Consider the following 26,742-nt stretch of genomic DNA (forward strand, 5'->3'; position numbering starts at 1 on the left):
CACTGGGGCCCCTCGGGTGCGTGTTTAGTCCCCTTCTGTACTCCCTGTTCACCCACGACTGCGTGGCCAAGCACGACTCCAACACCATCATTAAGTTTGCTGACGACACAACGGTGGTAGGCCTGATCACCGACAACGATGAGACAGCCTATAGGGAGGAGGTCAGAGGCCTGGCAGTGTGGCTCCCTCAACGTGAGTAAGACAAAGGTGATGATCGTGGACTACAGGAAAAGGAGGGCCGAACATGCCCCCATTCACATCGACGGGTCTGTAGTGGAGCGCATCGAGAGCTTCAAGTTCCTTGGTGTCCACATCACCAACAAACTATCATGGTCTAAACACACCAAGAAAGTCGTGAAGAGGGCACGACAACGCCTCAGGAGACTGAAAAGATCCTCAGAAAGTTTTACAGCTGCACCATCAAGAGCATCCTGACCGCTTGCATCACCACCTGGTATGGCAACTGCTCGGCATCTGACTGTAAGGCGCTAGAGGGTAGTGCGTACAGCCCAGTACGTCACTGGGGCCAAGCTTCCTGCCATCCAGGACTTATATTCTAGGCGGTGTCAGAGGAAGAGCCAAAAAATTGTCAAAGACTTCAGTCACCCAAGTCATAGTCTGTTCTCTCTGCTACCGTATGGCATGCGGTACTGGAGCGCCAAGTCTAGGTCCAAAAGGCTCCTTAACAGCTTCTACCCCCAAGCCATAAGACTGCTGAACAATTAATCAAGAGGCCACCCGGACTATTTGCATTGACAACCCCCTGTGTATATAGTCTCATTATTGTTATTTTATTGTGTTACTTTTATTTATTTTTAAGTTTAGTTTATTTACTAAATATTTTCTTAAAACTGCCCCTGTTGTATTCGGCTCATGTGACAAATAAAATGTGATTTTAATATACTCTCAAGTCAACCTGACTGGAAGACTAGGTAACGATGGATGGATGTAGAGACAAAAAAAAAGAAAGAAAGAGATTTGAAGATAGTGTCATGATACTTCTCTATCTCATAGAGATAGGACAGCCTTGGTCAGAGCCTATGAGTTTTAAGGAGAATAGATAGAAAGTGACGACCCTAAACGAAAGACAAAGTAGGCCAACGATGCGTCCCAAATGCCACCCTCTTCCTTATCTAGTGCCCTAGACCTTTTAGGGCTCTGGTCAAAAGTAGTGGACTGTAGAGGGAATAGGGTACCATTTGGGACACAGCCATTTTTAAAAGAAAGTGAAGGGAATGATTATTAATGCCATGACATCTGTCAAGAATGCTGAGTGTGGATGTGGTGCGAGAAATCAAGCGCAGGAACAAGGGCGTTCGTCAACAGACTTTAGTGATCCAAAAATATAACTGCAAACAGGTAACTGGCCAACCCAACCGGGAGGCATGAACAATTACGCACACACACAACAGTGCGTAAAATAGTAGAAACGCGCACGCAGTGCGGACTCTCAAAAAACAAACAACATGAGAGGAAAACCCACCAACAGCTAACAGCTGACATAACAATCACACATAACACCTGACCCAACACACGATAACTAAATAGGAAACAAAATCAAACACTAACAAGGGACAGGTGTACAAACAGACAAAACCAAACAAACATGAAACATCGAACGGTGGTAGCTAGTACTCCGGGGACGACGACCGCCGAAGCCTGCCCGAACAAGGAGGAGGAGCAGCCTCGGCCGAAACCGTGACAACATCTTAGAGTTATTGTTTTGATTTTTTGGCGCAATTGACAAAACGAAGAGGAAGAGTAGAAACCCCTTTACAGGAGCAGTACTACTTAACTACACACCTGTCTCTGTTTCTCTATGTTTTTCAGTTTCTCTCAGTTTCTCTTCTTTCTCTCTCTTTCTATCTCTTTCAGTTCCTCCTCGTTCTTGTGTGCCCTTACGTGGTCAGTCATGGGGAGAGTTTGGTGTGTGTATGCGTGAGTGAGCGTGTGTGTGCGTGGGAGGGGGCAGATGGCATAGCTCTACGAACTGGCATCACAGCGGGTGTGTGTGTTGTGTGGGGTGTGTGTGTGTGTGGGGGTAACCTAGAGGGACAGGACACAAGGACATTTCTCTGGAACTTTGTCCTTGCCCTTGGCCCATGTCAGAACCAGTCACGCCTGTGTGTGTTTGTGCGATGCGTGCTTGCGTGCATGCGTACGTGCATGCGTGTGTGTGTGCATCAGTGTGTCAGTCATTCAGATGGACAGAGGTGATAAACGAGTGTTAGAAAGGAGGATGTTTGTCATCTGGCAGCAGTGCTATGGGGGAATAGATGGACAGATGACGGGTGGATGAGGGAAAAAAGAGAAGAGCGAGGGAAGGAAGGAAGCGAAGTGTGGAAGAGGAGGGAAAGAGGGAGTGGAGGAAAAGAGGACAGGTAAGACGGGGTGTATAGCAAGAAGATCTCACAGTTTTACCAATTTGACTTCAGATTCTGATGTTGTGTATGTGGTTGTGTGAGAGAAAGAGAAAGAGAGAAAATAGACAGACCCTGAGTAGAAAAATCTTGTCTACACAATATGGCATTTACAGGAATGTTCTGATGATATTTCCCCATCTTTGGATGACGTCAAACACACGCACAGGGAGTGTGTGTGTGTGGACGTGTTTAACTATACTTGTGGGGACCAGAATTCCCCACAAGAATAGTAAACCAATAGAAATTTGACCAACTGGGGACATTTTGTTGGTCCCCACAAGGTCAAATGCTATTTCTAGGGGGTTTAGGATTAAGGTTAGAATTAGTGTTGGGGTTAGAATTAGGTTTAGGGTTAGTGTTAGGAGATAGGGTTAGGAGCTAAGGTTAGGTTTAGCGTTAGGGTTAAGGTTTTTGGGTTAGGGTTAAGGTTAGGGTTAGGGGTTAGGGAAAATAGGATTTTGAATGGGACTGAATTGTATGTCCCCACAAGGTTAGCTGAGCAAAACTGTGTGTGTGTGTGTGTGTGTGTGTGTGTGTGTGTGTGTGTGTGTGTGTGTGTGTATTTGTAAAAGAGACCTAGGTCTCAATTTGTCTTCTCTGTTAAAATAAAGATTAAGTAAATGTAAGAGTGCCAACAGTTCTCTGACACAGCCATTAGATAAAGTACACTGTATGGCTGAACAGTAGAGGGAGTGAGAGAGGATACATTTTTTGGTGAATGAGAAAATAGAGTGAGAGAGATTTTCAGATGTTCGACCCCACAGAACTCTCGACATGTATTGTGTGTGTGCGTGCGTGTGTGAACACAGATTTAATTTTGGATCCTGTAGGATCTACAGTTTCCTATCTGCCTCATTGACCCTTCTGTCTTTCTCGTCTTTCAGATTTGGACGCCATGTTGGGGCCGCAGCAGTTCAGGGGCGTGGCCAACTTTAGCACCTTTCTATTGGACCGTTCATCTGGGGTTCTTTTCCTGGGTGCGAGAGACGCCATACTGGCTGTGGATACAAACAACCTGGCAAAGCAACCACGCACGGTGAGGGAGGGAGTGTTTGTTTGTTTGTGTGTTTGTTTGTGTGTGTGTGTGTGTGTGTGTGTGTGTGTGTGTGTGTGTGTGTGTGTGTGTGAGAAACTGAAATACCTTGAAATGTGTCTTCTCATCTGTGCTTGTTTCTCTCTCCTCCTCCTCATTCTCTCTCTCTCTCCTTCTATCTCTCTGTCTCTATTCTTTCTCTCTCTCTCTCCTATCTCTCTCTCCTCTCTCTCTCGCTCTCTCTCCTCTCTCTCTCTCTCTCTCTCTCTCCCTCCTTCTCTCTCTCTCCTTCTCTTTCTCTCTCCTTCTCTCCTTCTCTCTCTCTCCTTCTCTCTCTCTCCTTCTCTCTCTCCTTCTCTCTCTCTCTCTCTAGATCGTGTGGGATGTTCCTGAGGAGAAGAAGAGGTCCTGTGTGGCTAAAGGAAAGACAGAGGTGAGAATTTGTTTTACCCCTCAACATTTTTATCACAGTGCAATTATCACAAAACATATTATTGATAGGCTAGATGATAGGCTATAAAGGCCTGGGGAAAGTTGTGTAATTTAAATAAAACCAGAGAGGAAGAGGCGAACATTAGGCTACTTTGGTAAATTTGCGAGGCACTGCCCATTACTGCTTATCACTTATTAACCATCATTTATTCACATTATTTTACTTTAATAAAATATTTTAGTTGTTGTGTATATTATATTCATTTTATTTGCTGACTTTTTTATTTCATTCCAAGTCATCACCTCATCTCTATAGAGATGCTGTCTGACAAAATCACTATTTTATGACTGCAGAATACCAACTATCAATCACTTAGGTCACATATTTTCAGGTAGGGATACCTTACGGAGCAACAGCTGCTCTCTATATCCCCTCACGGTCTTGCATTTTTCTGTGTGTTCCGTAGCAGGTGTAAAAGAAACACAGACTGGACAAGTGGATTATGGTCATTGTAGTTAATTGCCAAGTTTTATGCGCTAACTATGTAGAATATTGGCCTGTTGGAAACTACAACTCCCTACTACATTGCACAGTTCAGTCTGGATCTGATTTATCTCTGTGCAATGTGTGCATTGAACTCACATAAAAAACCGAATGAAATGGAATTCAAATAATTGTGTGTGTGTGCGCATACGTGTGTGTGTGTGCGTTCACATTGGCTGTTCAGAACTACCACCAACCCTGCCAACTTCAACCCCCCCTCTCCTCCACCTCCAGTCTACATCCCAAATGCCACCCTATTCCCTGTATAGTGCACTACTTTTGACCAGGGTTCTGGTCAAAAGTAGTGCATTAAATAGGGAATAGGGTGGCATTTGGGACGCATACCTAGTTCCCTTCTCCTATATTCACTAGGATTGCAAGTGCATATCTATGTCATGGTGGAGAATAAGAGGGGGGTTGAGGTTGGAGGGGTTTGACACACACTATTGAAAAAGGGTTTTATGTCATGGTAAAGGGGTTGAGGGGTGGGCTAAGGTTGGGTTGATCAGTTGGTGGTCTTTCTGTAGCAGAGTGAGGGGGGGTGGGGTGGAGGAGGTCTTATGACTTTCACCAATGGGGGCCCTCTGGTTTCTTATCGGAACCATCAGTGGTTCTAGTGTTCAAGTGTTCTCAGTATAGTCCCAGTCGGTATAAGATAGAATGTCGCGGCCCCTTCCCGCCTGTGGGGAAAACAACCTGTGGTTCCCTAGGTTACCTCAATGGCTCAGAACAAATACTTGACTGGTTTCAAATGTAATGTTCTTGTTGTGAGCTTGTTTTAGTCAATTACAAAACTTCATTTAAGAAAATAACAACATGTCTAAGGATTACTTTTCAACACTGCCTGCTCACGAGTATTCTCACTACATAGAAAAATATTGTAGGGCTTTCCTCATGCCCCTTTTCATGACGGTGCTAGCAGCCACGTGAGTGAGTGCTAGCTAGCTGCCGACCGGAACATTAAGCTAGCCAAGACCAACAACACAAACAGACTATACAGCTACAAGTAGTGAGTGGAATTACAAACGGACTATACTAAACAAGTTAAATGTCTTACCTGTGATTAAATGTTTTCCACACACATAACTATGTGTAGCCTACTTGAACACCGGGTCCCCACATTTCCCACTCTTCCACGCCGAATAGCCTGAAGCCACAGGGCTCTTCTCGCAGGCTCTATTTCCCTACGTGGGAGCATTGCGAACCATAGGTCGGGATTTTTTTTTACCTTGTTACATGTATATGGAACAACACAGAAGCTTTTCGGCATGTTTTGTTATTTCTGAATAAACAAAACATCTACAACGAACTTGGCTCTTTTACAATGGGGGTCAATAGGAAGTAATGTTTGTTTCCCCAATTTGTGGGCTTGGTCGAGAGGAATTCCTTATTATTACGTGAATATCAACTTGGAGTATAGATGCGGTAAAAATGTCAATGGAACTCGACCCAAACAATGGAAATGCCATGGAAATGCGTGGGGAAAGATGCTCATTTCCCCCCAGCAAAATGGGCCTACCTTTAGGCTACTGTTTATATATGTGTATTTCACACTATGTTGAGGTAAAAATCTGAGTATAATGCTTGTATGGATGTCAACCCCAATACATGTTCATGTCATGGTCACCAATCAACTGCATTGCAGTTAAAAACTACTTTGACTACCACCACCGATTTCTGTATGCTAGCTATGCTACCAGCTTATACGAACGGGAGTTAGCATTTACAGTAGCAGTCACTTCTTCTAAACCTGAAAAAGAACAACTTCTAAATGTTATGCAGCGAAAACAGCCAAATATATCCAAATCAGACTTTATTAACCAAATTGTGGGCCTGTTACAATACATCAATCATGACGTATTTGACGAATATCCACTTTGTTAGATCAGAGTTGTTGAATGTGCGCCAATCCGACACCCTTCTTCTACCCCCCACAGTCTGCGTTCCATTCACCTCTTTACTGTATCTATTCTGCCTCTTTTATAGGGGCAATCTGCAGATTAAAAAATAACAAAGTGAAGAGTTCATGTCCAAAACGCTATATCCACTAATTTTCACATTTGTGTTTTTCCATCAGAAATGATTGCTTATGGGTACCTTCATCTGTGTAATATATTACTGATGTTTTAATTCATAGGTTTTAGGGGCCAAATGCTATATATCCATTGTTTATCTGGAATGGAATGTTCGTATCCTGTATATTTGACTGTGATATGTGGTTGTCTTACCTAGCTGTCTTAAGATTAATGCACTTACTATATTATTTGTTACATTTGACTGTGTAAAACAGCTGAGGGATGGGGCTGGAGAAATGTATCCACTCTCAAATTCATAGACGGAGCTATGGATGCAAGGACTGGCCATCCATGAGATCAAACATTGTCGGTGTGCCCACTTTGTTATTGTTTGAACTGTAGATTGCCCCTTTAACTACAGTATTAAAGTACAATACATTAGAACTAATTAAAATTCTGTGGTGAAATATGATTGTAATTTCACTCATCCCCCTGTCCTCTGTCTCACCCTATAGGGTGACTGTAATAACTACATCCGCCTGCTGGAGTTTCTGGGAGACGGGCAGATCTACGCCTGTGGCACCTATGCTTTCGACCCGCAGTGTGCCTTCCTGGTGAGTGTGTGTGTGTGCAATGAGCTGCAATCGAACCCTTCTGACATGCTCCGACACTCGTTCACACTCGTTCACACACCAAAGTGACAGGCAGAAAAACACACACACAAACACAAACACAAATCAATTAAAATGTAATTTGTCACATACACATGTTTAGCAGATGTTATTGCGGGTGTAGCGAAATACTTGTGCTTCTAGCTCCGACAGTGCAGTAATATCTAACAAGTAATATCTAACTATTTCACAACATATACCCAATACACACAAATCTAAGTAAGGAATGGAATTTAAGAATATATACATATATGGACGAGCAATGACAGAGCGGCATGGATTAAGATACAGTAGAATATTATAGAATACAGTATATACATATGAGATGAGTAATGCAAGATATGTAAACATTATTAAAGTGACTAGTGTTCCATTTCTTAAAGTGGCCAGTGATTTCAATAGGCAGCAGCAGCCTCTAATGTGCTAGTGATGGCGCGCACACACACACACTCCGTTTGACACACATTGGATTGACAGGTACACACAGATACGTTCGTACAAAAACACATACAAGCAGACTCCATGTTAGAGACAGATAAATGCACGCACGCGCACACACACGCACACGCACGCACACTTGCACACACAGAAGAGAGAGAAAGCAAGAAGGATTTATCTTTCTTTCATTTTTTTCTTTCATTATTTTGTTCATTCTTCCTTCTCTTGCTGGCCTCTTAGAATGATAACCTCATCTCTTTGTTTTTTTCTCTCTTTTCTCATCCCTCTCTTTTCTCTCTTTCAGAACATGTCTTCATTCTCTCTGGAGCGATGGGAGGATGGAAGGGTGAGGATGGAGACAGGGAAAGGGAAATGTCCCTTTGAGCCCAGCCAGCACTATACAGCTGTCATGGCAGGTAATAACACACACACACACACACACACACACACACACACACACAGGTAATATACACATTGATTTTACACACACTAGCTAACGAACACAGTGGCCACCCTGAGGTTAGCGTCCTATCCAGGGACATCAAGCTGCCTCACGCTACAAAAACAGGAGATTGGCCCATAGGGCAGGAGCCGTTCTGGCTCAGACAAAGCTTACTTACTTACTTTACACATACTAATACACACGCAGATATGCCTACAAATAACCCTCTCTCACACACTCTCAAATCAAATTATATTGGTCGCGTACACAGTTTAGCAGATGTTATAGCAGGTGCAGTGAAATGTTCATGTTACTAGCTCCTAACAATGCAGATGTCGTATCGGGTGAATGGTGGCAATTATTGCTGTCAACAAAGAGTCCGCTTATGCTGCACAATGATTAGAGGCTTTTATTAATATCACAAGGTTACAGCATAAGTTACAGACCCGCGGTGTCTGGAGAACGGCGTCCCAGATTGCAATGGCCGTTCTGCCTTCTCCTTCGGTTTTCCCCCTACTTATAAACAATGCAAAAAGATGCTCCCTCTTCTGGCCAATCACCAGTCTCCCCTGTCTACAACACACTTCCTGTCTGTTGTATGTGACGTTACACTAAAACATTCCCTCTTGATACTAAAATCAACATTCTTTCAGTTCCACTTAAAAAACATTTAACAACGTCATAATCTCAATACACGACACAGACAAATGTGAAACAGTATAAAGTACACAAATAATCAAAAATGTATAGGAAAAAAACAAGAAATCAAGAAATGTTGGAACGAATCCAATTAACAACCCCAATAGCACTGTAACAGTAATCCAAATGCAGTCTATACGTATATACACCGGATGAATTTACACAAGATATACTAAGAATTATATGTACAGCAGTAGATATATTAGGGTGAGCTATGTCAATAATCCAGTATATAAATAAATATGCTGTGTATAAACAGTTCAACCAAAATGCAATGTACAGAAGTAGTAATATTAGAACACAGCATTAAAAACCTCATGGCAAAATGGATAGAATTGCAGGAAATTAACTTCCGGACCAGAGTCCGGAATATAAATATATGTACCCTCTCTCTCTCGCTCTCTCCTTCCCTCTCTCCCTCCCTCCCCCCTCCCCTTCTCCCCCTCCCCTTCTCCCCCTCCCCTTCTCTCTCTTTCTCTCTCTCTATCCCTCCTGCTCTCTAGATGGTATCCTGTACACTGCCGCCACCAGTAACTTTCTGGGAACGCTGTTCGATATCTCCCGGGCCACCGGTCAGGAGCAGGAACGGATCCGCACCGAGAGATCTATTAACTGGCTCAGTGGTGAGAGGATACACACAGGCGCAGACACACGCACGCACGCGCGCACACACACACACAAACACACAGAGTGTGCAGACACAACACACAGGTGCAATGCATAGATGCACACGCACACACACAGACCAGCAGCACACAGAGACCACCAGCAAATGCACATGCACACGCACAGACACACAGACACACACACACACACACAGTGCTTCACACACTCCCACACACTTGTTTCATACGTCTCTTTCGCGCTCTCTCGCTCTCTCTCTCTCGCTCTCTCTCTCTCTCTCTCTCTCTCTCTCTCTCGCTCTCTCTCACTTTGTTCATACCTGTGTGTGTGTTTCTCTCTCTCTCTGCAGACCCAGAGTTTGTGTCCTCAGCATTCATACAGCAGGATGAAGACACCAACCCAACAGGAGACGACAACAAGATCTATTTCTTCTTTACCGAGGTCGCCAAGGAGTATGACCTCTACACTAAGGTCAAAGTTCCCAGGGTCGCACGCGTTTGCAAGGTGAGTGTGGGGCATGGAGTGGGGGTGGTGGTGGAGGAAGGGGGGGTGTGAGGCGGTTGGTTGTGTGTGTGTTTGAGCTTGCATGCGTTCTTAATACTCTTTCTTCATTTGTCGATCCCACTGCTTCCCCACCCCCCCCTCTCTCTAGTCTGATGTAGGTGGTATGAAGACATTGCAGAGACGTTGGACCACCTTCGTCAAGGCTCAGTTGGTGTGTGAGAACAGAGCCAGCGGACAACGCTACAACATACTGACAGATGTCTACACAACCCAACACACATCTGGCGATCCAAGCTCTACGCACTTTTATGGGCTCTTTACTTCTCAGTGGTAAGTATGAAGGGATGGAGAAGGAGGTAGGGATGGAGTACTTGTGTACTGCTCTTGTTTACACACCTCTTTTTTTTTTTACCAAAATCAAATCCTTCTCTCTTTCTTTCTTTCACTCTCTCTTTTGCTCTATTTTTCTCTCTTCTGTGTATATACAGTACCAGTCAAAAGTTTGGACACACCTACTCATTCAAGGGTTTTTCTTTATTTTTACTATTTTTTACATTGTAGAATAGTAGTATAGACATCAAAACTATGAAATAACACATATGGAATCATGTAGTAACCAAAAAAGTCTTAAACAAATCAAAATATATTTTATATTTGAGATTCTTCAAATAGCCACCCTTTGCCTTGATGACAGCTTTGCACACTCTTGGCATTCTCTCAACCAGTGTCACCTGGAAAGCTTTTCCAACAGTCTTAAAGGAGTTCTCACATATGCTGAGCACTTGTTGGCTGCTTTTCATTCACTCTGCCCTCCGACTCATCCCAAACCATCTCAATTGGGTTGAGGTCGGGGGATTGTGGAGGCCAGGTCATCTGATGCAGCACTCCATCACTCTCCTTCTTGGTAAAATAGCCCTTACACAGCCTGGAGGTGTGTTGGGTCAGTGTCTTGTTGAAAAACAAACGATATTCCCACTAAGCCCAAACCAGATCGGATGGTGTATCGCTGCAGAATGCTGTGGTAGCCATGCTGGTAAAGTGTGCTTTGAATTCTAAATAAATCACAGACCGTGTCACCAGCAAAGCACCCCCACACCATAACACCTCCTCCTCCATGCTTTACGGTGAGAACTACACATGCAGAGATCATCCGTTCACACACACGGCCTCTCATAAAGACACGGCGGTTGGAACCAAAAATCTCCAATTTGGACTCCAGACCAAAGGACAAATTTCCACTTGTCTAATGTCCATCGCTCGTGTTTCTTGGCCCAAGCAGGTCATATTGGCGTCCTGTAGTATTGGTTTCTTTGCAGCAATTAGACCATGAAGGCCTGATTCACACAGTCCCTTCTGAACAGTTGATGTTGAGATGTGTCTGTGACTTGAACTCTGTGAAGCATTTATTTGCGCTGCCATTTCTGAGGTTGGTAACTCTAATGAACTTATCCTCTGCATTAGAGGTAACTCTGGGTCTTCCATTCCTGTGGCGGTGCTCCTGAGAGCCAGTTTCATCATAGTGCTTGATGGTTTTTGCAACTGCACTTGAAGAAACTTTAGAAGTTCTTGACATTTTCCGTATTGATTGACTTCTCTTTGCTTATTTGAGCTGTTCTTGCCAAATAGGGCTATCTTCTGTATACCCCCACTACCTTGTCACAACACTGATTGGCTCAAACGCATTTAGAAGGAAAGAAATTCCACAAATTAACTTTTAAGAAGGCACACCTGATAATTGAAATGCATTCCAGGTGACTACCTCATGAAGCTGGTTGAGAGAATGCCAAGAGTGTGCAAAGCTGTCATTAAGCCAAACAGTGGCTATTTTAAGTTAACTTTTTTGGTTACTACATGATTCCACATGTGTTATTTCATAGTTTTGATGTCATCACTATTATTCTACAATGTAGAAAATAGTTTAAAATAAAGAAAAACCCTGGAATGAGTAAGTGTGTGTGTGTGTGTGTGTGTGTGTAGGGAGCATGAGGAGTTGTCAGCGGTTTGTGTGTACAGTCTGGCTGACATCAGCAAAGTGATGGACGGACCTTTCAAAGAACTGAAGAAGACCTGTGAGAATTGGATCAACCCAGAACCCGTACCTACACCCAGACCAGGACAGGTAATGTCTAGAACACAAAACCTAGAACCTGCACAGTCTATAACATAACCTAGAACCAGCATAATCTAGAACATAGCGCCTAGAACCAGTAGCAACACCTAGACCAGGACCAGGTACAGCATAGAACATAACGACACCTAAAACCTGAAACTACAGGTAGAACCTGTACCTACACCCAGAACAGGTAGGGGTAAGGTCTACAACATGACATCTAGAACCCATACCTACACCTAGAACTAGTACCTACACTAGACCAGGGCAGACAGTCTAGAACCCTTACATTTTAATCTGGACCTCAAAGCCAGTTCCACTGCTTTTGTTCATTCTTCCCTTCTAATCATGGACTAATTTAGACCTGGGACACCAGGTGGGTGCAATTCATTATCGTGTAGAACAGAGAAAAAGCAGTAGTCGGGACCTTGTAAGGTAAAATTTGAATACCCCTGGTCTATAACATAACACCTAGAACCTGTAACTACACCTAGACCAATCAGTTACCTGCCTAGTTAAATAGTACAATAAAGTAGGTCAATAAGTGAAATCATTGTTTTGATGTATGTATATCTCATTTTTGCTGCACAATAATTGCCATTCAGGAACAATACAGATCTATTAAATTGAATTGAAATTAAATGAAATAAAAAAAAATACATTGAGTTGAATTGATAAAAACTGTATAAAAAATATTGGAGTCATCGTCTCTCAAGCAGCCACACACACACACTGACTAATTAAATTATTGTTTGTTTTCTCATCCACCAGTGTCTAAACAGTGCTCTGAGAGCGAAGGGCTTCGAATCTTCTCTCAAACTGCCTGACAAGGTAATATATTATATAATATATCATGTATAATAACATAATATAATATATTATAATTATTATTTTGTTTATTTGAATAGGGACAAGTACAAACACATTGACACATTGAACAAACAATCATGTGATGCATTACACTAGTGTTTCCATCTTAAACATGTTTTCGATATTCATTTACATGAATAAAATATAATATATAATCATGTATTGTAATATATATATATATATATATATATATACACACACAGTGAGGGGAAAAAAGTATTTGATCACCTGCTGATTTTGTACGTTTGGCCACTGACAAAGACATGATCAGTCTATAATTTTAATGGTTGTCACAGTTCCCTCAGCCAGAACCCAAAAGCAGACCAGGACAAGGAGAGTTGAACGAAGGTGAGGGTTTATTAGATACGACAAAAAGGTGCAGTATAATCCAGGGACAGAGCGGGCGGCGTGGTTGAGTAGTTGGGGGTGCAGTCTGGGTCCAGTGATGGCTCGGCAGCCGCCGACCATCAGGCAGAGGTGGAGTGAAGGTTCCGGACGTGTGACTGCAGGTGGAACAAAAACGGAGGTAAGAACACAAAACTCAACAAAGTACAAAATAACAAAACTCACGCAAGATACTCTTGAACTGATACACAGTACACCTACTGTTCATGGCTAACGATCCGGCAGGAACTGGATGTTGGGCCAGAGCCTAAGAAAGGTGCTGATTAGGCCCAGGTGTGCAAATTGCTAATAGGAAGCAGGTGCGGAAACCAGAGCGCTCCCCGGAGCGTTCCCGAACCCTCGGGAAACTGGAGATTACGACCAGACCCCGACTCAGACAGCCGGGATCGTTACAGTACCCCCCCTCCGACGAACGCCACCGGGCGGACTCCCCGGAGCGCCAGGATGGAGGCGGTAAAAGTCCCTGATGAGATCCGCATCTAGGACCTGTCGCCGCGGAATCCAACTCCTCTCCTCAGGACCATACCCCTCCCAGTCCACGAGATACTGGAAACCCCGGCCCCGCCGTCTGGAATCCATAATGCGACGCACCGTGTAGGCAGGACCACCTCCGATCATCCGAGGAGGAGGAGGAGGAGGCGGAGGAGGCAACAGAGGACTGAGGAAGACAGGCTTGAGGCAGGAGACATGAAAGGTGGGATGGACTCTGAGCGTCCTCGGTAGTTTGAGTCGCACTGCCACTGGATTGATCACCTTCTCCACCACAAACGGACCAATAAACTTCGGTAACAACTTCCTAGACTCAGTCCGTAACGGAAGATCCCGTGTGGCCAACCAAACCCTATCTCCGATGGTATAGGTGGGAGCGGGGATCCGGCGACGATTCGCCTGGAGCTGATACCGGTCCGAACCTCTAAGGAGTGCCTTTCTGGCCCGATGCCAGGTCCGGTGGCAACGCCGAATATGGGCCTGAACAGAAGGCACTGAGAGCTCCTTCTCCTGAGAAGGGAACAGGGGAGGTTGGTAGCCATACAGGCACTGGAAGGGAGACATCCCAGTGGCAGATGTAGGGAGAGTATTGTGGGCATACTCAACCCAAGGCAACTGAGAGGCCCAGGAGGTGGGGTTGGAAGAGACCAGACAGCGTAGCGTGGATTCCATCTTCTGGTTGGCTCTCTCCGCCTGACCATTGGATTGGGGGTGAAAACCAGATGTGAGACTGACTGTAGCTCCAATGGCCAAACAGAAGGACTTCCAGACAGCAGAGGTAAACTGAGGGCCACGGTCGGAAACGATATCACTGGGCAACCCGTGGACCCTGAAAACCTCCCTAACCAGGATCTCGGACGTCTCCGAGGCAGAGGGAAGCTTGGCAATAGGCACAAAGTGGGCGAACTTGCTGAATCTGTCCACGATAGTCAGAACGACCGTGTTCCCCTCAGAAGCGGGCAACCCCGTGACGAAGTCCAGGGCCAGATGCGACCATGGACGCCGGGGAATAGGAAGGGGATGAAGTAGTCCAGAGCTGGGCCGATTGGTACTCTTATTCTGCGCACACACTGGACAGGCAGCAACAAAACCCCGAGTATCCTCGGCCATGGCAGGCCACCAAAAACGTCTGCGAAGAAACGCCATAGTCCGAGCCACGCCGGGGTGACAAGCCATCTTGCTGGCGTGGGACCATTTGAGGACAGCAGGACGAACCGACTCAGGCACAAACAACCGACCGGGTGGACCGTTACCGGGACCGGGCTGAGTCCGAAGGGCCGCCAGCACCTCCTCCTCAATCTTCCACATCACTGCTCCCACGACGCAGTTCCGGGGGAGAATAGTCTCGGTCTTGGACCCACTCTCCTCCGTCTTGGAGAACATCCGGGACAAGGCGTCCGCCTTGCCGTTCTTAGATCCAGGTCGGAACGTCAGGGCAAACTTGAATCGTCCGAAAAACAACGCCCACCTGGCCTGACGGGGAGTTGAGACGTTTAGCCGATTGCACGTAAGCAAGATTCTTGTGGTCAGTCCAGACAATAAACGGTTGCTCCGCCCCCTCCAACCAGTGGCGCCACTCCTCCAAGGCAAGTTTCACCGCGAGAAGCTCCCGGTTACCCACATCGTAATTCCTCTCTGCAGGCGAAAGGCGACGAGAGTAGTAGGCGCAGGGATGGAGTTTACTGTCCGTGGAGCATCGCTGCGACAGGATGGCGCCAACTCCCACATCCGACGCGTCCCACTTCAACGACGAACTGACGGGCCGTGTCCGGTTGAGAGAGAATCGGTGCGTTGGTGAATCGCCTCTTCAAATCCAGAAACGCACGATCCGCCTCCGGATTCCACTTGAAGGTCCTGATACTGGAAGTCAAGGCAGTTAATGGAGCGGCCACACGGCTGTAATCCCGGATGAATCTGCGGTAGAAATTCGCAAACCCCCAAAAAATCTCTGGAGTTGCAATCTCGTACCGGGCTGGACCCATTCCAGAACCGCTCTAACCTTCTCCTGATCCATCCTAATCTCACCCCTGGAGATGATGTACCCGAGAAAGGATGTAGTGTGGGCGTGAAACTCGCACTTCTCGGCCTTCACGAACAGACGATTCTCCAACAATCGCTGCAGAACCTGCCGGACATGCTGGACGTGGTCGGAAGGTTCCTTCGAGAAGATCAGAATGTCATCCAGGTAAACAAACACGAAGAGACCGATCATATCTCTCAGGACGTCGTTCACCATACTCTGGAATACCGCTGGAGCATTGGTCAGTCCAAACGGCATCACCTGATACTCGAGTGACCCATCGGTGTATTGAAACCCGTCAACCACTCGTCCCCCTCTCTGATCCGGACCAGGTGATACGCATTGCGTAGGTCTAGCTTGGTGAACACCGTAGCACCCTGTAAGGAGTCGAAGGCAGAACTCATCAAGGGCAGGGGATACTTGTTCTTGACCGTGATGTCATTCAACCCCGATAATCAATACACGGTCGAAGAGAGCCATCCTTCTTTCCCACAAAGAAGAATCCTGCCCCCAGGGGTGATGACGAGGGACGAACGAGACCAGCAGCTAGGGACTCCTTGATGTAGGTCTCCAACGCCTCACGTTCAGGTCGGGAGATACTGTATAACCTTCCCTTGGGGTAGACAGCTCCAGGAACCAGGTTGATGGCACAATCATATGGTCGGTGGGGAGGAAGTGACAGAGCCTTCTGCTTACTGAAAACTTCCCCCAAATCGTGATATGTCTCGGGAACCAGGGACAAATCTGGGGGTTTAGCCTCAATCACCTGACTGGGAACCGAATGGGGGCAGGCAGTCTTGAGACAGTTAGCATGACAATCAAGGCTCCAACTCGTTACCTTGCCCGTCGCCCAATCGAACGTGGGATTGTGTTCCTTCAGCCAGGGGTATCCAAGGACCAGAGGAACATGGGAAGACGGCAGAATGAAAAAATGAAATCATCTCCGAATGATTCCCCGACAACCGCATCTTAACCGGGTTCAGTCCTCATCGTGATACGTGCCAGACTACTGCCGTTCAGAGTGGTCGCTTCAATGGCTTCCGGCAATTGCTCCTTGGAAAGCCCCAGCTGTTCCACCAACTCGGCATCAAGAAAGCTTCCATCGGCACCTGAATCGATAAAAGCGTTAAGCGCTAAGCTCTGATTCCTGTTCACAAGGGTAGCCGGGAAGCGGGGTCTGACAGAGGTACTGAGAGGTTGAAACTGGCTCGCTAAAAGTCCTCCCAACTTTAGCGAGCCGGGCAGTTTGACGACCGCCGGGAACAAGTGGAGATGTAATGTCCCGAGCGACCACAGTAGAGGCAGCAGTTGGTCCTACGTCTAGGTTGACGCTCCTCCTTGGTTAACCCGTGCCGCCCCACTTGCATGGGTTCAGAATCGGGAGAGAGGTCCTCTCTACTAATCCTTAGTGGTGGAGAATGATCGACGTGTTCTGGTCCACCACCCGATCCGACTGGGAACTGAGAAGCTGATCGATTGGACGGACCCCATTGCTTCTCCCTCCTTCGCTCTCGGACTCGATTATCCACCCGAATAGACAAGGCTACCAAGCTGTCCAGGTCACTAGGCTCCGGATAGGAGATCAACTCATCCTTGAGCTGCTCCGACAGGCCCTGGTAAAAGGCCGCTTGCAAAGACTCCTCGTTCCACCCACTCTCCACAGCCAACGTCTTGAACTCGATCACGAAGTCGGCCACGCTGCGAGTTCCTTGGTGAAGAGAAAACAGACGCCTAGCTGCGTCCCTCCCTCGGACGGAATGGTCGAAGAGCTTCCTCATCTCGGCCGTGAACCCCTGGTATGAAGCCATGCAGGGATCCTGTCGTTCCCAAACGGCTGAAGCCCACTCCAGCGCTCGACCACGCAGCAACTCAATCAAAAAGGCTATCCTAGCCTTGTCAGTGGCATAAGAGTAGGGCTGTAGATCGAACACTAATCCACACTGCATAAGGAAGGAACGGCATCTTCCCAGCTCCCCCTCATATTTATCCGGCGTCGGCACCTTGGGCTCACGGAGGGACACAACTTCAGAAGCGGCAGGCGAGATGGGTGAAACCGGTAGTGAGTCCTCCACCGGACACTGGCGTTGGTTCTGGACCTCCGTCAGGCCGGTAGAAAGGTTCCGAACTGACAACGCGATCTCCTGTAGTACCATGCTATGATGGCCCAACATCTTCTCCTGCTGGGTAATGGCATGGCGAACAGAGTCCAGGTCCGCTGGGTTCATAATTGGCCGGATCGTTCTGTCACAGTTCCCTCAGCCAGAACCCAAAAGCAGACCAGGACAAGGAGAGTTGAACGAAGGTGAGGGTTTATTAGATACGACAAAAAGGTGCAGTATAATCCAGGGACAGAGCGGGCGGCGTGGTTGAGTAGTTGGGGGTGCAGTCTGGGTCCAGTGATGGCTCGGCAGCCGCCGACCATCAGGCAGAGGTGGAGTGAAGGTTCCGGACGTGTGACTGCAGGTGGAACAAAAACGGAGGTAAGAACACAAAACTCAACAAAGTACAAAATAACAAAACTCACGCAAGATACTCTTGAACTGATACACAGTACACCTACTGTTCATGGCTAACGATCCGGCAGGAACTGGATGTTGGGCCAGAGCCTAAGAAAGGTGCTGATTAGGCCCAGGTGTGCAAATTGCTAATAGGAAGCAGGTGCGGAAACCAGAGCGCTCCCCGGAGCGTTCCCGAACCCTCGGGAAACTGGAGATTACGACCAGACCCCGACTCAGACAGCCGGGATCGTTACATGGTAGGTTTATTTGAACAGTGAGAGACAGAATAACAACAAAATAATCCAGAAAAACGCATGTCAAAAATGTTATAAATTGATTTGCATTTTAGTGAGGGAAATAAGTATTTGACCCCTCTGCAAAACATGACTTAGTACTTGGTGGATCTTCTCCAAGTCATTAAGGTTTCGAGGCTGACGTTTGGCAACTCGAACCTTCAGCTCCCTCCACAGATTTTCTATGGGATTAAGGTCTGGAGACTGGCTAGGCCACTCCAGGACCTTAATGTGCTTCTTCTTGAGCCACTCTTTTGTTGCCTTGGCCATGTGTTTTGGGTCATTGTCATGCTGGAATACCCATCCACGACCCATTTTCAATGCCCTGGCTGAGGGAAGGAGGTTCTCACCCAAGATTTGACGGTACATGGCCCCGTCCATCGTCCCTTTGATGCAGTGAAGTTCCTCCTCCTCCAAACACGTCGAGTTGAGTTGATGCCAAAGAGCTCGATTTTGGTCTCATCTGACCACAACACTTTCACCCAGTTCTCCTCTGAATCATTCAGATGTTCATTGGCAAACTTCAGACGGCCCTGTATATGTGCTTTCTTGAGCAGGGGGGGCTGCAGGATTTCAGTCCTTCACGGCGTAGTGTGTTACCAATTGTTTTCTTGGTGACTATGGTCCCAGCTGCCTTGAGATCATTGACAAGATCCTGCCATGTAGTTCTGGGCTGATTCCTCACCGTTCTCATGATCATTGCAACTCCACGAGGTGAGATCTTGCATGGAGCCCCAGGCCGAGGGAGATTGACAGTTATTTTGTGTTTCTTCAATTTGCGAATAATCGCACCAACTGTTGTCACCTTCTCACCAAGCTGCTTGGCGATGGTCTTGTAGCCCATTCCAGCCTTGTGTAGGTCTACAATTTTGTCCCTGACATCCTTGGAGAGCTCTTTGGTCTTGGCCATGGTGGAGAGTTTGGAATCTGATTGATTGATTGCTTCTGTGGACAGGTGTCTTTTATACAGGTAACAAGCTGAGATTAGGAGCACTCCCTTTAAGAGTGTGCTCCTAATCTCAGCTCGTTACCTGTATAAAAGACACCTGGGAGCCAGAAATCTTTCGGATTTAGAGGAGGTCAAATACTTATTTACCTCATTAAAATGCTAATCAATTTATAACATTTTTGACATGCGTTTTTCTGGATTTTTGTGTTGTTATTATGTCTCTCACTGTTCAAATAAATCTACCATTAAAATTATAGACTGATCATTTCTTTGTCAGTTGGCAAACGTACAAAATCAGCAGGGGATCAAATACTTTTTTCCCTCACTGTACATAAGATATACATTAGATAGATGATATACATAAAACATCCTTACATCTGGAGCCAGAGTAGGGCAACAACAACAGAGAGAATGCCAAGAGTGTGCAAAGCTGTCATCAAGGCAAAGGGTGGCTATTTGAAGAATCTCTAATATAAAACATATTTTGATTTGTTTAACACTTGTTTGGTTACGACATAATTCCATATGTGTTAATTCATAGTTTTGATGTCTTCACTATTTATTCTACATTGTAGAACATAGTAAAAATAAAGAAAAACCCTTGAATGAGTAGGTGTTCTAAAACTTTTGACCGGTAGTGTGTATATATACAGTGGGGAAAAAAAGTATTTAGTCAGCCACAAATTGTGCAAGTTCTCCCACTTAAAAAGATGAGAGAGGCCTGTAATTTTCATCATAGGTACACGTCAACTATGACAGACAAATTGAGAAAAAAAAATCCAGAAAATCACATTGTAGGATTTTTAATGAATTTATTTGCAAATTATGGTGGAAAATAAGTATTTGGTCACCTACAAACAAGCAAGATTTCTGGCTCTCACAGACCTGTAACTTCTTCTTTAAGAGGCTCCTCTGTCCTCCACTCGTTACCTGTATTAATGGCACCTGTTTGAACTTGTTATCAGTATAAAAGACACCTGTCCACAACCTCAAACAGTCACACTCCAAACTCCACTATGGCCAAGACCAAAGAGCTGTCAAAGGACACCAGAAACAAAATTGTAGACCTGCACCAGGCTGGGAAGACTGAATCTGCAATAGGTAAGCAGCTTGGTTTGAAGAAATCAACTGTGGGAGCAATTATTAGGAAATGGAAGACATACAAGACTACTGATAATCTCCCTCGATCTGGGGCTCCACGCAAGATCTCACCCCGTGGGGTCAAAATGATCACAAGAACGGTGAGCAAAAATCCCAGAACCACACGGGGGACCTAGTGAATGACCTGCAGAGAGCTGGGACCAAAGTATCAAAGCCTACCATCAGTAACACACTACGCCGCCAGGGACTCAAATCCTGCAGTGCCAGACGTGTCCCCCTGCTTAGGAGAGTACATGTCCAGGCCCGTCTGAAGTTTGCTAGAGTGCATTTGGATGATCCAGAAGAGGATTGGGAGAATGTCATATGGTCAGATGAAACCAAAATATAACTTTTTGGTAAAAACTCAACTCGTTGTGTTTGGAGGACAGAGAATGCTGAGTTGCATCCAAAGAACACCATACCTACTGTGAAGCATGGGGGTGGAAACATCATGCTTTGGGGCTGTTTTTCTGCAAAGGGACCAGGACGACTGATCCGTGTAAAGGAAAGAATGAATGGGGCCATGTATCGTGAGATTTTGAGTGAAAACCTCCTTCCATCAGCAAGGGCATTGAAGATGAAACGTGGCTGGGTCTTTCAGCATGACAATGATCCCAAACACACCGCCCGGGCAACGAAGGAGTGGCTTCGTAAGAAGCATTTCAAGGTCCTGGAGTGGCCTAGCCAGTCTCCAGATCTCAACCCCATAGAAAATCTTTGGAGGGAGTTGAAAGTCTGTGTTGCCCAGCGACAGCCCCAAAACATCACTGCTCTAGAGGAGATCTGCAAGGAGGAATGGGCCAAAATACCAGCAACAGTGTGTGAAAACCTTGTGAAGACTTACAGAAAACGTTTGACCTGTGTCATTGCCAACAAAGGGTATATAACAAAGTATTGAGAAACTTTTGTTATTGACCAAATACTTATGTTCCACCATAATTTGCAAATAAATTCATAAAAAATCCTACAATGTGATTTTCTGGATTTTTTTTTCCTAATTTTGTCTGTCATAGTTGACGTGTACCTATGATGAAAATTACAGGCCTCTCTCATCTTTTTAAGTGGGAGAACTTGAACAATTGGTGGCTGACTAAATACTTTTTTTCCCCACTGTATATATATCTATGCCTCAAGGTGTTGACGTTTATGAGAGACCACCCTCTGATGGAGAACAGTGTGATCGCAGCGCCCCTACTGGTGAGGAGGGGAATCACATACACTAAAGTAGCTGTTACCAGGACGACCACAGGGTCGGATGACGACCAGAGCAACGCAGCCACCGTGTTGCACCTCGGCACAGGTAAGAGGGGAGGGATAGAAGGGTGGTGGAGGGATAGTGGAGGGAGATGTGAGGAGAGAGACAGAGAGAAAGGGGATTCAAGGGTGGAGGAGTGAAGGAGTGGAGGGGTGGCTGAGGGGTGGTTAAGGGGGAGAAAGTAGTGTTGGTGGGGTAACTTGGAAGGAGGGATGGTAAAGTGAGAGAAAGGAAGACTTCTGGGAGGAGAAATTAGGGATCTGGTAAAGACTTAAAGGAGGAATGAATGTGAGAAAGATACATTTAAATGAGAGTGTGCTTTAAACCTTGTTAACGTGAGTGTGTGTCGCTCTCTCTCTGTGTGTGTGTGTGTGTGTGTGTGTGTGTGTGTGTGTGTGTGTGTGTATGTATGTCTAACCTACAGACCGTGGGGAGCTCCATAGAGTAGCGGTGGTAGGACAGAACACTACCTTACTACAGGAGATCTCTCTCTTCACTGCACAGGAACCTGTCAACAACATACTGCTGCACAAGGTAACAAACACACACACACACACACACACACACACACACACACACACACACACACACACACACACACACACACACACACACACACACACACACACACACACACACACACACACACACACACACACACACACACACACACACACACACACAGAGAGAGACATGTGGTCCTCTGTAGCTCAGCTGGTAGAGTACGGCGCTTGTAACGCCAAGGTAGTGGGTTCGATCCCCGGGACCACCCATACACAAAAATGTATGCACGCATGACTGTAAGTCGCTTTGGATAAAAGCGTCTGCTAAATGGCATATTATTATTATTATACACACGGAGACACAGAAATATTTACACACAAATACACATGTACACACATGCCGCACGCGCCAAACACAGAAGAATTTACACACTCGTACACACACACACGCAGGCATACACACAAGTACACACCAAAACAGTTACACACACCTTTTGTTAGGCCCAAATAATGTCGTTACATTAGGACATTGCCATTGCAGTGTACTTACACTTTCAGAGTGATAATAGTTACACTTTGATGTTTGTGTTACTACACATTGACATTATTACATCTTCTCTCGCTCTCTTTTTCTACCCCACCCCCTCCCGTTATCTCTCCCCTCCCTAGGGCCAGGCTCTGGTGGGTACCCAACTGTCCCTGGCCCGTGTGGGGGCGGAGGGGTGCAGCCTATACTCTTCCTGTGAGGAGTGTGCCCGGGCGAGACCCCTGGGGTGTGTGTGGAGGGTCAAAGAGGGAGCTTGCAGTCCCAGCATGACAGGGTGCGTAATACACACACTCTATTACAAAAGTATTTTCACACACACACACAAACACATTCACAGACTTCATACATACTGTACATACACACACACACACAGTATTGTATAACTAACCTTGTGGGGACACACAATTCATTCCCATTCAAAATCCTATTTTCCCTCAACCTAACCCTAACCCTAACCTTAACCCCAAAACCTAACCTTAACCCTATACCTAAAACTAGCTCCTAATCCTAAACCTAATCCTAACAATAATTCTAACCTTAACCCTAAACCCCATAGAAATAGCATTTGACCTTGTATGCACAAAAAAAAAATATGTGTTTACTATTCTTGTGGGGACACAAGTATAGTTAAAAACACATGCGCACACACACACACACATTGGGTTTCTGGCTGAACTAACTGTGTGTGTGTGTGTGTGTGTGTGTGTGTGTGTGTGTGTGTGTGTGTTTGCAGTCCTATCCAGGGAGAGGAGGTAGAGGATGCTCTGAGGCTGTGTGAAAGTGGAGAAGGTGAGTTAACTACTTGTTAATCAATGAGAAATACCATCTATACATGTACATTACAGCAAAGAGTTTCCAGGCTATAGCTGCAATTGAAATCCATAAAAAACACAGTAATATATATTTTTTACTCCCACCTCCCCCTCTCTCTTCCCCTCCCCCTTGCCTCCCACTCCTCCCCTCTCTCTCCCCCTCCCTCTCTCCTCCTTCCCCCCTTCCTCTATCCCTCCCTCTCCTCTCCCCTCCACTACCCCCCCACCTCCAGGTCGTTGCTCCCCTGCCCAGAGGGTACTGCTTGTCTCAGTGGGTCTCCGTGTCCTTCTCCCCTGTGTCCAGGTGTCACCACATCCCTGTACCTGGGTACACCCACCACACAGGTGATGCTTAGTAATAATATGAATAATAACAATAATAATAACAACAACAACAATAATAATATCTCTCAATGCTTGCAATGTTTTTCTTCAAGACACACCCGTCAGCACCACTCTGACCTGGAAGTCACCGTCACAGCGGAGAGCCTGGGGACATACACCTGTCTGTGTCAGGTAGGCTGAACACACACACACACACACATACACATATGCAAGCACTCTTTGCTGCTCCCAAAATGTATCTTTAATAAATCTCTCTCTCTCCATCCTGTCCCTTTCTCTTGCCTCTGTCCCCCTAATCCTCTATCCCCCCTACCCGCCTCTCTCCCCCCACCAGGAGGGTGCTTCAGGGGGTAAAGAGGAGAGTCCTCCCTGTAGTAGAGCCTCCTACCAGCTCACCCTGGAGGGCCCAAGCACCGGGGGGGCTGTGGCGTTGGCCGGAGGGCGCCACATACTGGTCGTCTACATCCTCTGCTTCAGGTAGGATAAACACACGCACACACGTATGAAAACACATACAGACATGCACATATGGACAAATGCGTGGATACACACGTACACATGCACGTACGTATGCACACACGCATCCAAATGTTAATAAACCTTTCTCTCCCTCTTCCTCTCCTCCCTCCCCCCTCTCTCCCCCCATTCTCCCCCTCTTTCCCCCAGCCTGGGTGTCACCCTCGGAGGCTTCCTCCTTTACGTCCTGTCCCGCCGCCGCGGGATTAGCCAGCGCCACCCTGACCATTCCCTCTCCTCGGAGAAGGGACGGGACTTGCTTGACTCCTCGGCGACGCCTCAATCTCCTAGCAGCGCCAGTTTGTTGTCCGAGGGTTTCCCGCTAACGGAGAAGAGAATGGGGAACGGTACGCTGCTCCTCACACACCACCACAATAACGGCAACAGTCACCATGGCAACTACGGCGGCGGCAGTGGCTACGGCGGTAACCGTGGCAACGCGGGCTACGCTAACACCGATCCATTAAACACGCCGGTGATGTCAGCGACGTCGACCGTGGCGGAGGGGCTAAAGCTTCACGTTCAGGAGACTGTGGCGGACGAGAAGAGGGGGGGAGATAGGGAAAGGGGGAGGCCGGAGGGAGGAGAGGGAGGAGGAGAGGGGGATGAGGAGGACGAGGGGCTAGGGGAGGGGTTGGGGGGACTGGAGGAGGAGCTAGCAGGGTTTGTGTTGTTTAAGTTACCAGCACCATTAGCCCAGTGTGAGGAGAGTTCTATCTGATACACTGGAAGGACACAGTAGACACACGCAATACACATCTTACATGTGAGAGACATGGAAAACATGATATGGGAGATACATGAACATAAACAAAGATGTTAGAGAGACACAGGATGGACACGGGATGGACACAGAAGAGACACAGAATACATGTGGGGGACATGGAAGAAACATGAGCATAAACATGACAAAGGCATGACAGAGACATGGGAGAGTGACATACATGTTGAGAAACTGGGGCAAGACATAATATGTGTCCCAAATTCCCTATACTGTATAGTGCACTATTTTTGACCAAAGGCCAATGGACCCTGGTCAAAAGTAGTGCACAATTTAGGAAGTAGAGTGCCATTTGAGACACAGCCAAAAAGAGATACATTACCGGTTCATAACATTATAGAGCTCTACTCCCTCTTGTTATGTGGCAGACGGCACCGATCCTGTGCATGATGTGGTGAGAGGTCATTTCTCCGCCAATTCTCCAGGACACCTCCAGGACTTCTATTAACGGAGACGGCTGTTGCGTCCCAATAATCTCTCCTTTCTCCCGAAGTGTGCACTTGTTCACTTCTTCCCTCTTGCTCATGGATTTAAAAGCATTGGATTGGTGTAAGCGTTGGCCAGAGAGGGTTTCCACAATTGATAACTCCATGACTGGGAGTGTACAAGAAGTGCAGTACTTTGGGAGAAGGGTGGAGAATCTATATGCCGCCTGAATAACTATGGATCTGTCTCTGACCTCTAAGATGGACTGGACTGGCCGAGGTCCGAGGTTAGAGGTCAAACATTAGGTCAGGAGGTCAACATTTACTTTCTAAGATCATGATTGAAAAAAAACAGTTCCTAAATGAACTGGAGGCGGAACAGTATTAGGGGAGATTAGGGTAACTTGAATTGAACTTAAAATGAGCCACCCTTGTTTCTAGGGAACCATACACAAAATGTATAATTTGACAAAAAATGTAGGATGAGGTCATTATTTCATGGCGTCTGTGAAGGAAGAACCACTTGGAAAAAGTGGTAAGCAAGTTAGGTCCAAAAAACGGATTTTCACCAAGTCAAATTAATTTATTGTGTTAGAGGATTCATGATGCTTGTACCTAAACCAAAGTAGATATTTTTAAGATTGTTCTATACTATAGTTGGGGTCTCTATAAGCTTCAATATGAGGTCCTAAACCTAGCATGAAAGTGCATCCTTGTAGCTATGTGGACTAATATAGTCAAAATGTTTGCCTTGGTAAGTTGAGCCAATGGCCATGGAGTAAGTTGAGCCAATGGCAAGTTGAGCAAATTGAAGTGTTTTCTTCCCAGGCGTAATGCAAGGCATTATCGCTGGGATATGAGGTAACAACAGGGTCTGGCCTATGTCAAACATGTTTAAAAAAGTACAAAGTGTTTGTTAGGTGTTAAGCCTGTGTTAACAGGTGCTTCAAATTATTAAA

General features: G+C 46.2%; 1 protein-coding gene across 1 annotated transcript in view; it reads left to right on the plus strand.

Moving 5' to 3' along the window:
• Positions 1-25,298, plus strand: part of LOC121572450 (semaphorin-4F) — an 89,272-nt gene extending 63,974 nt beyond the window's left edge. The window contains exons 2-18 of the mRNA XM_041884523.1: positions 3,308-3,459; positions 3,830-3,889; positions 6,963-7,061; positions 7,861-7,972; positions 9,201-9,320; positions 9,671-9,825; positions 9,974-10,155; positions 11,803-11,944; positions 12,707-12,766; positions 21,734-21,899; positions 22,279-22,388; positions 23,027-23,178; positions 23,638-23,693; positions 23,950-24,061; positions 24,154-24,232; positions 24,396-24,538; positions 24,728-25,298. Coding sequence (XP_041740457.1) covers positions 3,308-3,459; positions 3,830-3,889; positions 6,963-7,061; positions 7,861-7,972; positions 9,201-9,320; positions 9,671-9,825; positions 9,974-10,155; positions 11,803-11,944; positions 12,707-12,766; positions 21,734-21,899; positions 22,279-22,388; positions 23,027-23,178; positions 23,638-23,693; positions 23,950-24,061; positions 24,154-24,232; positions 24,396-24,538; positions 24,728-25,298 — 2,471 coding nt within the window. The remainder of the gene's footprint in view (positions 1-3,307; positions 3,460-3,829; positions 3,890-6,962; positions 7,062-7,860; positions 7,973-9,200; positions 9,321-9,670; positions 9,826-9,973; positions 10,156-11,802; positions 11,945-12,706; positions 12,767-21,733; positions 21,900-22,278; positions 22,389-23,026; positions 23,179-23,637; positions 23,694-23,949; positions 24,062-24,153; positions 24,233-24,395; positions 24,539-24,727) is intronic.
• The last annotated feature ends 1,444 nt before the right edge of the window (positions 25,299-26,742 follow it).

This window comes from Coregonus clupeaformis, chromosome 8 (genome assembly GCF_020615455.1).
Source record: "Coregonus clupeaformis isolate EN_2021a chromosome 8, ASM2061545v1, whole genome shotgun sequence".
NCBI lineage: Eukaryota > Metazoa > Chordata > Actinopteri > Salmoniformes > Salmonidae > Coregonus > Coregonus clupeaformis.